Raw genomic sequence first — 13,933 nt, 5'->3', positions numbered from 1 at the left:
AACTGTGTTCCTCTTGTTACAGGAGAGGGGTTGGCCTGCTGCTATATCTGGGACCTCAGCAGTGGCTTCAGGCAAGGAGAGGAGAAGGCGGCTCTGGTCACTGCCGTGTGTAGTGCCCCCAAAACCCAGGGTCAGCCCTCTGAGAGACGTGTTCCTGCTGTCAGACAGGTCACCCCAGCCCAGACCCTTGAAGGTATGCAGGCCTTTCGTGCATTAGTCACATCTTGTGCCTGAATATCAACCTTTAAATCTTTGGACTACCTAGACTTGTCTACCTGGACTTTATTAAGGCCTTTGACACCGTCTGCCACAAGATCTTTGCAGACAAGCTGTTGATGTACAGGCTGGATGGATACCAGGCCAGGGGCAGTGGGCACCAAGGGGCAGGCAGGAGGCTCCCTCTGAGCACCAGGCAGCACTTGTGTGCTGGGCGGGCGGCTGAGCACTGGCCCAGGCTGCCCAGAGAGGCTGTGGGGTCTCCTCCTGGGAGAGCGGCACAAGGCGCCTGGACGGGGTCCTGGGCACCCTGCGCTGGGGGGCCCTGCTGGAGCGGGGCTTGGGGCCGGGGGCCTCCAGAGCTCCCTGACAGCCTCTGCTGTGCTGTCACTCTGTGACTCTGTGGATCCTAAGTGCAGAGCTTAGGTTTATAGTGTGGTCATTGTCCTACCCTGATATCCAGACCTATCTGTGTCTCTCATGTCTGCCTGTTTCCTTCCCAAGTAAACTGCAGCACTCTGGGAAAGGACACTGGTGTGCCCCTGGGCTTCCAGTATGGCAGCGGTGTGCACCCAGGCCATGCACGCTGGTAGCACAGACTGCTTGTTTTCCAGCCTGTCACGCTGCTACAACATTAGTCCTTAGCATACAGAAGAGCTGCAGGATAAAACTGCTGGAGAGTGTCAGATGCTCAGCTGGTAGAAAGTGCTTGTGATGGGAGCTGAATCACAGATGCCTGTGAGAGAGGAGTAGCAAAAAGAGCAACCTGTGGGAATACTTATGCAGAAATGTTGTAGATATCTCCTCACCTGCTGTTCCCCAGTCAGATCTGTTTGGAATTGACTCTGGTTGGAGTAGGTTATAAATGCTGTTCTGTGAGATTCTTGGATTGGATGCTAAAAATACCAGGATTGTAAAGATGTTTCTGGCATTAAAATCTGGGCTTGGTCTGTTCCTTCCATGTATATCAAGCCATGGCCATGACCTGGCTCCTGGCTCAGTTTGTGTCTGCCCGCGCCAGTCCTCCACGATTGCTGGTGAGTGCACCAGGTCCGTGGGCCTGTGCCTGGAAAGAACCCAGGAGGTGGGTGGAGCACTCAGATGTTCTGTGGGGACAGTTGGGTGTGGGGACGTGAGACCAAGCACCAAGGAGCTGCTGCCCTCCAGCCACGAACCCACCCAGCCAAAGATGCACACGAAAGCCCACCACGCTCTCCAGAGCTGGTGCTGTGGGAAGAAAGTGGCTGTAGGGTTGAGGAAGGTGCGCCCTGGGAAGCAGTGGTCCCCTGGGGACTCCTGGCAGTGGTCACCCTTGGATTTCCAAGGCAGAAACCCCTGAACGGGCAGCATGATGTGTCTTGGGTGTAAAGCACGCTGCTGCTTTTGGTGCAGGGCTGTTGCTTCCCCATGGAGGGATCCTTGCAGGCCTTGCTATTTATGCCTTCATTAGAAGGAACATCAGTTTACACAAAGTCCTTCTCCCCATTCTGCTCCCTACCAGGGCCAGGTGTGCTTGGGAGGGAGGGAGAGGTATTTCAAGCTGTATCCACACTATTAATTGGGTCTGTCTCCATCCACCCTTGATTACATCTGCTCCTGGGGAGATCTCACTCCTCGGCTGATCCATGTGAAGGGTCAGGTCATGCAATTGTTTCTTCATCTCTTAATTATTTCACAGTATTAATGACTTTCCCTCGGGCTGCTGTTTGGGCCACCTTTTTACATTAAACCCAGCTGCAGGCTGCACAGATGCAAGTCTGAGTGGCGCTGAGAAGAAAATGCCACGTATCTTGGTATGATGCAAGTCCAGTAACAATCACTTGAAAAATGAAGTGTGTATATGGCAGGGAACGACTGGGGAAGTTATAGCTTTCTCTGCGGTGTGACTTTGTGTCTGGGCTGCAGCTTAACATCGCTATGGGAAAAGTGGCTTTTTTGTGCGTGCTCACAAAAGAGGCGCCTGCTTTACTTTTGGTCTTACTCATTTCCTTCAGCCTGTAGTAAGGCAGTCAGGGTGCGAGTGTGCGGGTCCACCTGTAAGGACAAGGGAAAAAAAAAAAACAAAACATGCATGAATTGGAAATCTACTGGCAGGATGAGCAGCTAAATAACAGCTTTTCAACCCAACTTTTATTTCAGTGTTCTCAGTCTACCTGAGCAGAGCCCTGGAAATGTGTTCACATGAATAATAATAATAACAGTAATTCTACTGGAAGAGCTCCCACGCCAAAATGCTCAGAAAGCTGTGCCACGGGATAAGAAAATCGTGATGCTATACTCACGTTAAAGACTTGGAGGATGGATAGCTGTGTGAGATACTACCCTTAATTAATTTTTGGCATGCTGTCCTTGAGCGGCATGGTGAAGAATGGGGTGCTAATGAAGGTGATGCAGTAACAGCCCCATGCTGAGGTCCCCAGCATTAGTGCTGCGATTTGGTCCATCATTAGGTGCACAGCTCCTGCTGGGAGTAACCAAAGCACCACTTCCAAGAGCAGAGGTAGTACAGCTCAATGAGTAGAGCAGGGGGCAAAAAAATCACAAAGAAGAGGATAGTTTGCAGCCAAGGAAAGTTGGTTGTTTGCTTGGTGGCTTTGTGTCACTGATAGTGTAGTGCAAAGCTGAAGATCCAAAATCCAAGGTGTGTTTATCTTTAAAACTGCCACCATGGTTTCTGAAGATCCTGAAGATCCAGAAGAATCACAGCTTTTTAAATACAGATTTAGATAATTATTTTTTTTTTGTATTTTTATATACAGATTTAGATGAGACCTTGGGATATTTTGAGTACTCTGAGGGATTGCATAGACTGAGAAAACTTCTGGATCAGGACCAAAATCTTCCCCCAAAGTCCCCAAATTTCAAGAATCTGCAATTCTCTCCCTCTCTGCCAGTCATTCTCCTGCTTCAATCAATAAGTAATGGAAAATTAAGAAAAAGAAAAAAGAGAGGAGAGATTCTCAGCATTACAGAGTTGTTTAAAAAATACATCTTCTCAGTGGTTCCTCTCTTCTTCAACTCAAAGTAGATGTTGAATTCTAAAGGTCAAAAGCATGGTTATTTTTTATTATTATTTGATTCTAATTTGTTTCTTCTCTAATTGCTCCTTCTCTTTTTCTTACACTCTCTTCATCCACTCCTCAACAATTCAGTCTTGCTTCTTGGCAGAGTGGCAGGATTTGTATTTCTGACTGGATGCTCTCCATACCTCCAATTTTGCATGAGTCACAGCTCTTTTACACTCCTCCTATGCAATGACTGTCATGAAGAGTTGGAAATTATAGATGTACGCACACACACACAGATATATATACATACATATACTGAATAGATTTAATTTTATTCTGTGTCTCTTACCGTTCCAGCTTGACACCTGCAGACATGTCAGCTGCCTTAAATAACTCCTCACCATTTTTTCCTGTTTTGCATCTCCCACGGGTTAGCTCCACAGATGCGTCAGGAATGCTTTTTGATGACTGCATTTTTACAAACGTGCAGGTGAGCTCAGGAGCTATTTATTTCTCCTATTCAAATATTTATGCTGATTTGGCACTAATGATTCAATCTCTTTACTGCTCTGTGAGGAAGTTGCTGCCATCCCTCTGTAAGACCCATTGGGCTTTGGGTTGTTCCGTGTTTCTAGAGGTACAAAGTTGCAGTCCATCACTTCCACCATTGTGGCCCTGAACACAAAATAGCCTTCAGTGAAATTTTAAAAGGAAAAACTCTTGAATGTCAGTTAGAAAGACGAGTTTTGGGTTTATCAGCATCAGTTGGCTTGTGACTGAAGTCAGGACTGGCATTCAGTGTGGATAAAGCCCAGACATATTTTTTCTGTAATATTTTCCAAAATACTTCCATATTTTTCTCCAATTTACAGAGGATTTCCAGGGAAGGATAACAAGAAGTGCATGGCCCACACCAGAGGGCAGGTGAGCTCCGGCACAAGCCAGACCTTCCCACAGCACCAAAGGGAGAGCAGGAGGGTTATTGGCTTTAAATGATTGGCACTGCCAACATATAAGGTGTGTTTGGGTTCACCATGTTTCCCTGTATTTAGGTTTTATCCTTCTGAAATTACACAAATTATACTTTTTTTTTTCTTTTTTCCTGCCAAATACCTTCTGCAATACAGTATCTTCTGCTGCGACCTAGACTTTTGGCATCTTTGGGATTGCATCTGGATGCTGTAATTTATCTCATTTTTTTCAGTCCTGTGGAGGGAGGGCCAGAAGTAGGGACAGAAGCCTTCCAGATATCTAAAGCACATGGTCAGTGAAGGAGGACAGAAGGAGATGGACAGGTTAGTCTAGGGAGAGTTGGATAGAGAAGACAGAAACAGGCGTCAGACAAATAAATACAGGGTAAAGAGAAAGACTTCTCCATGTCTGCTGTGGACAGGACTACAGGTAGGAAATCAAAAGTGCAATTAGGGAGACTCACCTCAGACACCATAAAAATATTAAAATGAGTGAAGCCTTAGAGGGTAGGTGGTGGCTGTACCACACCAGTGTTAGGGATGAAGCAATCAAAAACTGTTTAGGCAAGCATTTGGACAGAGCATTATAGGTATAGCAGCTTTTGAGACACAGGTAGATCTGGCAGCTTCTTTAGGCCCTTCCACCCTCCTTTAGGTGAGCCCGTGCTTTAAACTTCTTCAGTTCTTCAGGCATGTCCTCTTCTTTCTTGCCCCAAACAGCCAACCTATGCCATATTCGCAAACAACTCTATCAAGAGAGGTGTATTCATGTATTTTTTTACTCTGAATTTCACAGCTCTACAGCATCCATCTGTGTGTTTTAAAGGTGGCAAACTTCAAGCACAACAATGGTTGTTTTATTTGCTCCTCTCATTTTCATCATTCCAGAAAGTCAGTAGAGACTGGCTTCATGCCTGAAATTCGTCCTCAGTCCAGAGCTGAGCAGGTGTCCCCTAATTTCCCACTGAGAAATACCAACCCTTGTAAGCCCTTGGTACATGGCTCATTTCTTTCTCCAGCAATGTCACCCCAGCAAGTGCCACCGAATGGCACCGATGTCAGATGCCATCTGAATGCCAGATGGGTGCAGTATTTTGGGGGGAGCTACCAGCAGTTTAAAACTGTATGAGTACACCCTTTTTTTCCTGGCTAAACTTTGGTTTCTTCTCTGCTGGAATGTGCAATGTCTCAAGTTTCGCAACCATTGTATTATACTGAGAGCATTCTCACCAGAGAAACGCTGTTCTGCTCTCCTGTGCAGGAGGAAGTGAATAGGAGCTCTCATAAGAGCATTTCATGTGCTTCGAGTTCTTTGTGAGAGAAAACATACCTAATTTTAGTTTAAATGGATGTTAATTTGACATGTGGATTTGAATAACTGAGATAAATTCTTGGCTTTTTGACATTAAAATATATTAAGTGACAAGTGCTTTTTGCATACTGTTATTTTCTGAAAGGTTCTTTCTCTCTATAGCACCTAATGATAAAGCTCGAATGCGTAAGTCCCCTGAATTTGCAGGAAGTTGCACTGAATGGTCTAATAGGTCATTTTTATCTCCGGCTTACATAATAGAATAATAATAACAAAAGTTGCAAAGCATTCCTACCATGGCTGAATCAGCTGGCTTTTTTATGGGCTGGTTATTCACTGAGCAATAAATATTCATGGATCTTTCAGGATAGACATAGTGCATAATTTGTCCTGAGCACAATTAATCAGGACACCCAGCCTTATCCCACAGCAGATCACAAAGGACTGAACTTGAGTGACAGCCCAGGTATGCCTGACAGTTGCAGAAGTCACTCAATTCTTCAGCAGCAATTGTAAAGGTTTCTACACCGTGTCCTTGAGTCTTTTCAGTGTAAAATCCCATATATATGGGATTATATCCCATAAGGGGAGTGAGCTGCTAATGCTAGCATACAAGAGAAAAATCATAGTCTGGTTTGACTGAAAGGAGGAGAAATTGTCACTGTTGACCTTGTTCCCCACTCTCCTGGATGTGCAGAGGGTCACAGGGAGATTTGCCTCTAGATCAGCCTCTCCAGCTCTGCCTTCAGAAGAGCAGAGCATCTGAGTTTAGTTCATCCTGGAAAAAAAACAACATAGCAGAAAGGCAGGGCAAGAACAACAGCAATTTCTGCGCCACAGCTGCTTTTATCAGCAGAAGGCACCAGGTCTGTGCTCACACCACATAAAATATTGCTCGACATCCACCATGTGTTTCACTGCAGCTATCGAGGATTTTCTGCAAGAAGCTCCTGCACGCTGTGGAAGAAGGTGGTGCACTGGCAGTAGCTGCTCAGCAGGTGAATAATAACCCAAATCCCTGTGTGTATCTTCTCCTGATCTTACACACACATACATACTCACACAGCTAAATTTATTTCCCCCTTGCTGAGGGACTTGCTGCCAACTTTCCCTCCAGCTTGCATCTGTTCCCACACTCTGCTGACTCCTGTAATCTCTCCCACTTCTCTCCCCACCCTCTGCCCCTGTCAGCTAGGCAGAGGTTGTGTGGGGTTAAACCGAGCAGGTGATGTTCCTGTCATGCTCCTGAGAAATTATGCGGGGAGTCAGAGTCCAAACCTGGTGGAACAGCAAGAGTTTCATCATTAAGACTCATAGGAGTCTCCACTGTGACTCTTAAATGTGGAGGATTGGAAGGTCATCATTTAACAGTTGATATTCCCCTGCACTCAGCTCTGGTGAGGCCGCACCTTGAGTACTGTGTTCAGTTTTGGGCTCCTCACTACAAAAAGGACATCAAGGCCCTGGAGCGTGTCCAGAGAAGGGCTACGAAGCTGGTGAAGGGCCTGGAGCACAAGTCCTGTGAGGAGCGGCTGAGGGAGCTGGGGGTGTTTAGTTTGGAGAAGAGGAGGCTCAAGGGAGACCTCATTGCTCTCTACAACTACCTGAAAGGAAGATGTGGGGAGCTGGGGGTCGGCCTCTTCTCACAGACAACCAGTGATAGGACTAGAGGGAATGGCCTCAAGTTGTGCCAGGGGAGGTTCAGGTTGGAAATGAGGAGACATTTCTTCTCAGAAAGAGCAGTCAGGCACTGGGACGGGTTGCCCAGGGAGGTGGTGGAGTCACCGTCCCTGGGGGTGTTCAAGGAGAGGTTGGACGTGGTGCTTAGGGACACGGTTTAGTGGGTGACATTGGTGGTAGGGGGATGGTTGGACTAGATCATCTTGGAGGTCTTTTCCAACCTTAATGATTCTATGGTTCTATGATTCTATATAAACTGTTGACTCAGTTGGTAGAAACTTCAAAAAGTTAGGTGAGCGGTTGTGAGCTCCAGAACGTGATCTCAGCCATGAAACCCTCACCTCATGGCTTTACCCACCCATTGCTCAGACTGCAAGACCTCAAAAGAACAAATAATGCTTAGGTGACCAAGAAGGCCAACAGCATCCTGGCTTGTATAAGAAGCAGTGTGGCCAGCAGGTCTAGGGAAGTGATTGTGCCCTTGTACTCAGCTCTGGTGAGGCCGCACCTCGAGTACTGTGTTCAGTTTTGGGCTCCTCACTACAAGAAGGACATTGAGGTGCTCGAGCGAGTCCAGAGAAGGGCAACGAAGCTGACGTCTCCCTCACGGTCTGGAGAACAAGTCTCATGAGGAGCGGCTGAGGGAGCTGGGGTTGTTTAGCCTGGAGAAGAGGAGGCTCAGGGGCGACCTTATCGCACTCCACAGGTACCTTAAAGGAGGCTGTAGCAAGGTGGGGGTTGGTCTATTCTCCCACGTGCCTGGTGACAGGACGAGGGGGAATGGGCTAAAGTTGCGCCAGGGGAGGTTTAGGTTGGATATTAGGAAGAACCTCTTTACCGAAAGGGTTGTTAGGCATTGGAATGGGCTGCCCAGGGAAGTGGTTGAGTCACCATCCCTGGAGGTCTTTAAAAGACGTTTAGATGTAGAGCTCAGTGATATGGTTTAGTGGAGGACTTGTTAGTGTTAGGTCAGAGGTTGGACTAGATGATCTTGGAGGTCTCTTCCAACCTAGACGATTCTGTGATTCTGTGTGATTCTGTGATTCTGTGAAAAGGTGTGCAATGGCTTTAAAGCAAATAGCAGCAACAAACAAGCAAACAAACTACTCTGATTTACATGTATATCTAGAGATGTTATTTCAGAGAAGTGGTTGAACTGCAGCACTGTTAAATAAATGCCCGTATATGTGGCTTTCCTGTTTCCAAGCCTAGGAGAACAATTTACGCTCTTCCTCTGCAGGCAGCAACACCCCAAGAACCAACCCCAGCAACAGCCAGGAGCAGCCCATCCTCTCTCTCGGGACCAAAGGCCTCCTGCCAGATCAATATCTTCTCCTCCTCAAGGGTTTTTTCATCTTCATGGAGTGCTTCCTCATCTTTCCAGACTGCTCTCTCCTCTTCCAGGAGAGCTTTTTCATCTGCCCACAGGGCTTTTTCTTCTTCCCATAGGACTCTGTCCTCATCCAGAAGGACTTTGTCTTCCTCCCAGAGGAGCTGATCTTCTTTCCAGAAATCTGCATCCTTCTTCCAGAATGCATTAGAGTGCTTCCAGAAGTCACAATATTCCCTCCAGAAGGTTTCTGCTTCCTCCTGAAAAGCATTTTCTTCCTCAAAAAAGGCAGCTTCCTCCTCCCAGATGGGCTTTTCCTCCTCCCAGAAGGCTTGGATGGCCATCTTGAAAGCTCCAATTTTTTCCCGAAATGCCTTGATCTTTTCCCGAAAGTTCTTCATTGTCTTCTGAAAGCCCTGAACCTCCTCCCGAAAGGCTTTCTCAGCCTGCAGCTTCTTGAGGAGCTTCTCTTGGCGGGAGGAGAAATAGGAAGAGCAGGACATCACCTGGGAATGGCAGCTCTGGTTCATGGTCCAGCCTCGGTGGTCCTTGCTGACGGAGGGGGCAGAGACCAAGCCTGGCCCCCACCTCTCACTCTGTGGCCCATAGGAGAGAAGATTGATGGGTGCCAGTGATGTTATCATCCAAACCTACATCACAACTGGCTTAAAATAACATTATACCAGAAATAAAGGCATTTATCATAAGTGAAAAAGAAATCCCTGCCCAGGTCTCAGCCAGCACTAGCTGTGGTGGTACCTAAAAGGGAATTGGTGCGATGTGGGACAAAGGCCAGGATTTCTCTGTGTCATTTCCCAACGTGACCCCAGGTGCTGCTGCTTTTGAGAGGGACCAGGAGCTGTCTGTGCTGACACCAACCGGTGGCACCACACTGCTCCCCCTGATCCCCAGTTCATCTGGTCCCAAAGTGAAGGACGGAGGCACCAGCCTTTCCTTTTGGTGCTTGAGTCACTCCTGCCTCTCTGAATCTTGGCTGTCTTCTGCCCCTTCATAGAGTCCCAGGTAGACCCTGAAAATCACAGCTTCCAGAGAAACTTGAACAATGAAGAGAAAACAAAAATCTGATTTTCCATTCATTAACCTGCCTAATAATTCTGCAGCTAGGATTAAAGCTGGTTACTTATTTATACTGTTTTGTTATATTTATTATGACTTACTGCACAGTGTCTCCAGCCCAAAGCAGGGAGCAGGCTGTGTCATAAATAAAAAAAATATATAAAAAACAAAACAAAACAAAACAAAAAAACTTGCTTATTAATATGTTATGAGCCTGTCTATCCCTCACTGAATAATCAGGAAAGGCTCCAGGGGCAGCAAATGCAATGGAGATGATGGCAAGATGTGCGTGCTCTCAGTGATGATAGAGGAGGCAGGGAGTGTGCCGGGGGGGACCTGCTGGGGGTCTTTGGGTGAATGCAGGAGAATCCTGGCTCTGCTGTCTTCTCCTCATGCTGCTTCCTGGTTCCTGAACCTCCTCCTAGAGCAGGAGCTTTTTGTGGGTGCTCGGGGCACGGGAAAGGAGGAAGGCAGCCACCTTGTGCTTCACTCTGAGGGAGTTGTGGGCCCACCAGTGTCTCCCGCTTAGCATGGCAAGGATCCCAGCAAGAACTGGTGTGTACACCGAGCTGGGCTGTCTCATCTTTGGGGGGTGGTTAGTGGTACCACAGCACATGACTAGAAGACTGGAAAAATTAGGTGAGCAAATGCTGATTGCCTGGAGTATGTTATTACTTGAGTTTCAGAGCAGCTGCTGAAGCACCAGCCATTTCTCCTACACCAAAGGGGATCCTGACACCAGCTCTGCTCTCCCTGAGCTTTCTGAGGGGCTCCTGGGTTGGCAGGTCCTTGTTAAGTGCAGAAATGGCAGTAAATAGCACATTTCTGCTCCTTGGGATTGCAGTTGGCAGCAGTTAGGGTGATGGCATTTCAGCCTCAGCCATCCCTTTAACCCTGGTAAGGGGCTCCTGGCCCATTAACAACCACAAATACACCATCCTTTCTTTAAAATTAAGGTGTTGTCACTTCCACTTAGACAATTCTGCTGCACTCATTAGCATAGATCGTGATACTACAGGTATTTTAGGTGAGGTCCTCTGTAGCCTATGCAAGCTGTGCACCTCATCAGTCCCATCACATGGACTCAGTGCAGCCCTGCCCAGCTTGGTGCTTGCACTGCTGATGCTGGTGGCAAGCCCTGCAGGCTTTCACGCTGTCTGGTTTTGCTCTTAGCAACACGAGGATGAGATTTTACACTAGGATCTCTTCCCCACGCCAACCAGAGGGCCATGTGGAGGATGTAGGCCCTTACAAGTGCTGGTGCTGCAGGGGAGTTACAGCGCCGGAGCTAAAGCGCTGCTCTAGCGTGCACAGATTTGGCTGCTAGCACCCCCCAGGGTAATATTAGAAACCTGTGTGCAGAAATGGGTCTCCTAGAGCTAACCACAGGTGGCTGTGCCCTGTCCTGCCCCGTGGAGTCAGGGCCTGAGCCTCTCCTGGGGGCACACTGCCCCGCGCAACGTTTTTGGGCTGGTTTCTTTGCAAAAGCAGAGCAGATTCGCTCTTGAAAGCACTGCAGAACCAAAGAAACAAGGACAAGGAGAGCCAAGGAGACATTTCCTTTTCCCTCTTGCCCTTTCAGGGTTCAGGTGAACAACTCCTTAGGATAACGACTTTGACTCTGGCACGGAGGAAGCAAACCAGGAGCCTACACACGAGCATCCAGTGCCATTTTAGGCACTCGGGCATATCTAACCTATCTGCAGGTGGTCTGGGAAATGGGAGCATGTTGGAGACCTATGTCCTTCAGGAGCTGCAGGTGGAAGCTGAAGGAGATACCCTGAGGCATACCAGGGCACAGGGCACCCACATATTATGTGTGAGTCCGTCCTTTAAGTCCATCTTTGATTTCTGTGCTTAAAGCTGCCTTCAGATCCTGCCCCAAGAGGCTGCCAAATCAAATTAGGAAAACATCTTAATTTTATGAAGCTTCCATCTCCAGAACGTTCATGACATAATACAAGTAAAACTTTGAGGACTTTTTCTCACATGGTACAGTAAAAATATTCCCATTTGTTCTTTTATTGTGCTCCTGAGGCAGGCTTATAAAGATGTGGGGTAATTACATCAGAGTATATTTTTCAATTAGAGCATCAATAGTATCTCACAGAAAATGACTAAATTCCATCATTTTGTTCCACAAGTCTGCAAACGCTCTTTCCATTGTCATCAAAATAGTAATAATTGGGTTTCTGCAGACATCTCTAAGAGTGCAGAACTAATGGCTATCAAATCTGATTGATTATCAAATCTCAGATCCATTCTTTTACTGGAGTGAAGTCTTATGGATAGATGCAAAATGAAATGGATAAAACAACCCCTTTACTTCCCAGGACTCCTGTTCTCGTTCTTACCATCTCCTACCATCAAAAATATAAGAACCCAAAGATATCAAGTGATTGTGGTCCTGCTTTTGGAAAACTTAGCATTTGTAAAACTCTCTAACAGGGACATGCAATACTTACAGAAGTGCAGTCCTTTACGGCACCCGGGTATCTGACGCCCACTGGTGACCGTGACCCGCCGGGCACCTACAGTGATGTAATTTCACAAAGCTTCAGATCACCCATTCAAAGCCAAGTGATGCAGGGTGGAGCTGAAAGGAGTCCCCGGGCTCCAGGCAAGGCTGGTGCTTTGCTTCATTTTCATCCTGGTTGTTTCTGAAGAGCACCCACCTGTGGGTTGCATTGCTCTCGTCACCTCTCCTGCTGTAGGGTTACCTGCTGGAAGACATGACCAGCACTTACACTAAATGTTAGACACGTGCTCAGATCATGTTTTTCAGTTGTACACCTGAATTTGTCAGCTAGGGTAGGTGCTATTGTATCTCGTGTTATTTGAACAAAATCAAGTGGTGGAGCTCAAAAGCTAAGCATACATACAGACAAGACCAGACACTTTCCTGAAGTTCACCTGTGATCCTAAATCTACCTGGAGGCTTGCTTTAAATGTGTAGGCAGAGTTTTAAGTTGGTTGGTCCTACAAAGCCATTGGGAAGAAGCGATGGATGAATGGATTTGAAGATCAGGACTGTATTTATAGAAGGTACTTCAACCTGGATTTGTGTTCCTGTTGCAGCTCAACTCCTGATACTGCAGGATGTGGAAGAGGCACTTTAGTGACAGCAGGTAATGTCCCCATTTTTCTGCTGAAATTGTATTAAACTTTAGAGGAAGCTGTTTAGTTTCTGTTTGGTTGCAGACTGCTTCTGTGAGCCACAGGAATCCCTCTGCTCGTGAGACCTTGAGCCAAATTAATCTCAGTAATTGAACCTGGTTGGTGATAAAAACGATTCAGCTGGCAACTCAGGACAGGTAGAAAGAATGAGATGCTTCAAAAGGAGTGTATGAGAAACCAGGATTAAAAACCATCACGATTAGTAGGAGACAACTCTTGGAAGCTGTTTCAGGTCTTCAATTTTTTATTATTTTTTTTCAGACCTTCAAAGGTCTGAAAATACTTTAGTTGGATAAAATAAAAATACTTTAAATACTTTAAATATGTATAAAAATACTTTAGTTAGAAGAAGCTTCTACCAAAATACTTCTTTCTAGTGGAATGGCTCTGATATTCCTTGTCTGAAGTTCAGAAACTATGTGGGGTTTTTTGTTCATTTTCTTTTGTTTGGTTTGGTTTGTTTGTTTGTTTTACATGGAATAGTTCAAATACAATCCTGTTTACCGAGAAAGTCTTGCTGTCCTGGCAAGCCTCTTGTTACCCCCAACCCCTTTTCTTCTTCCCAGATGAGATATTTCCATCTTTGCAAGTGGGTTTGCCTTTGATAGTGTAAAGGTTTTTCTCTTCTTTTAGGTTTGCTTCATCCCTGCCTCCAGGGACTGTTTCTTCCCAGAATGTTTTTATGTACTGTATGTTCCTGGTATAGCTCCCTGTTCAACGCCATAGCTGGAAAACACTAGTGATGGAAGGAATACTAGTTAGTCAACTGCTGTCTGAGCTTTAAGGGAAAAATTGTTTTTCTAGGCAAGAGGTTTTGGTGACACAAGTGACATAAGCAGCACAATGAGCACCGAGTGCGGAGGTGGCGTGGTGAAACTTTTGGTGAAAATAAATTTCTGTCATTCCAGCTTTCACCATCAATCCACAGGGTTGCTGCAGCAGGATACGTTTTTTCTTCCTCTTCTGATTTTTTTTCAATAGTCCCTTTCCTCCTCACCAAGTAGGATGCGGTGCTGAAGAGGACAAAGAGGGTCTTTCATCTTTCAACTGCTCATCCTTTGCCATTTCAACACAAATTTCCTGGTAAAAATGTAGGGATGGATTTCGCTCAAAGCACTTCCAACATCACTGCTACCAGCAACAATCTTCCTGGCAAGGACTG

The 13,933-nt window shown here is 46.4% G+C and overlaps 1 protein-coding gene and 1 long non-coding RNA gene across 2 annotated transcripts; one reads left to right on the top strand and one right to left on the bottom strand.

Annotated features, from left to right (window-relative positions):
• Positions 1-8,299: 8,299 nt before the first annotated feature.
• CCDC70 (coiled-coil domain containing 70) lies at positions 8,300-12,158 on the bottom strand. Its single transcript, XM_013179530.3, has 2 exons — positions 12,060-12,158; positions 8,300-9,113 (listed from the first exon to the last, which is right to left on the bottom strand). The coding sequence occupies exon 2, from the start codon at positions 9,045-9,047 to the stop codon at positions 8,409-8,411; it is 639 nt and encodes a 212-aa protein (XP_013034984.2). The 5' UTR covers positions 9,048-9,113; positions 12,060-12,158; the 3' UTR covers positions 8,300-8,408.
• A 38-nt stretch (positions 12,159-12,196) lies between these two features.
• On the top strand, positions 12,197-13,623 carry LOC125183277 (uncharacterized). Its single transcript, XR_007165032.2, has 3 exons — positions 12,197-12,405; positions 12,673-12,722; positions 12,796-13,623. It is a non-coding gene; the product is annotated as an uncharacterized lncRNA (long non-coding RNA).
• Positions 13,624-13,933: the final 310 nt, after the last annotated feature.

Source organism: Anser cygnoides, chromosome 1, assembly GCF_040182565.1.
Source record: "Anser cygnoides isolate HZ-2024a breed goose chromosome 1, Taihu_goose_T2T_genome, whole genome shotgun sequence".
NCBI classification, from domain to species: Eukaryota; Metazoa; Chordata; class Aves; order Anseriformes; family Anatidae; genus Anser; species Anser cygnoides.
The sequence above is the reverse complement of the archived record's forward strand: the minus strand, read 5'-3'. Positions and strand labels throughout refer to the sequence as shown.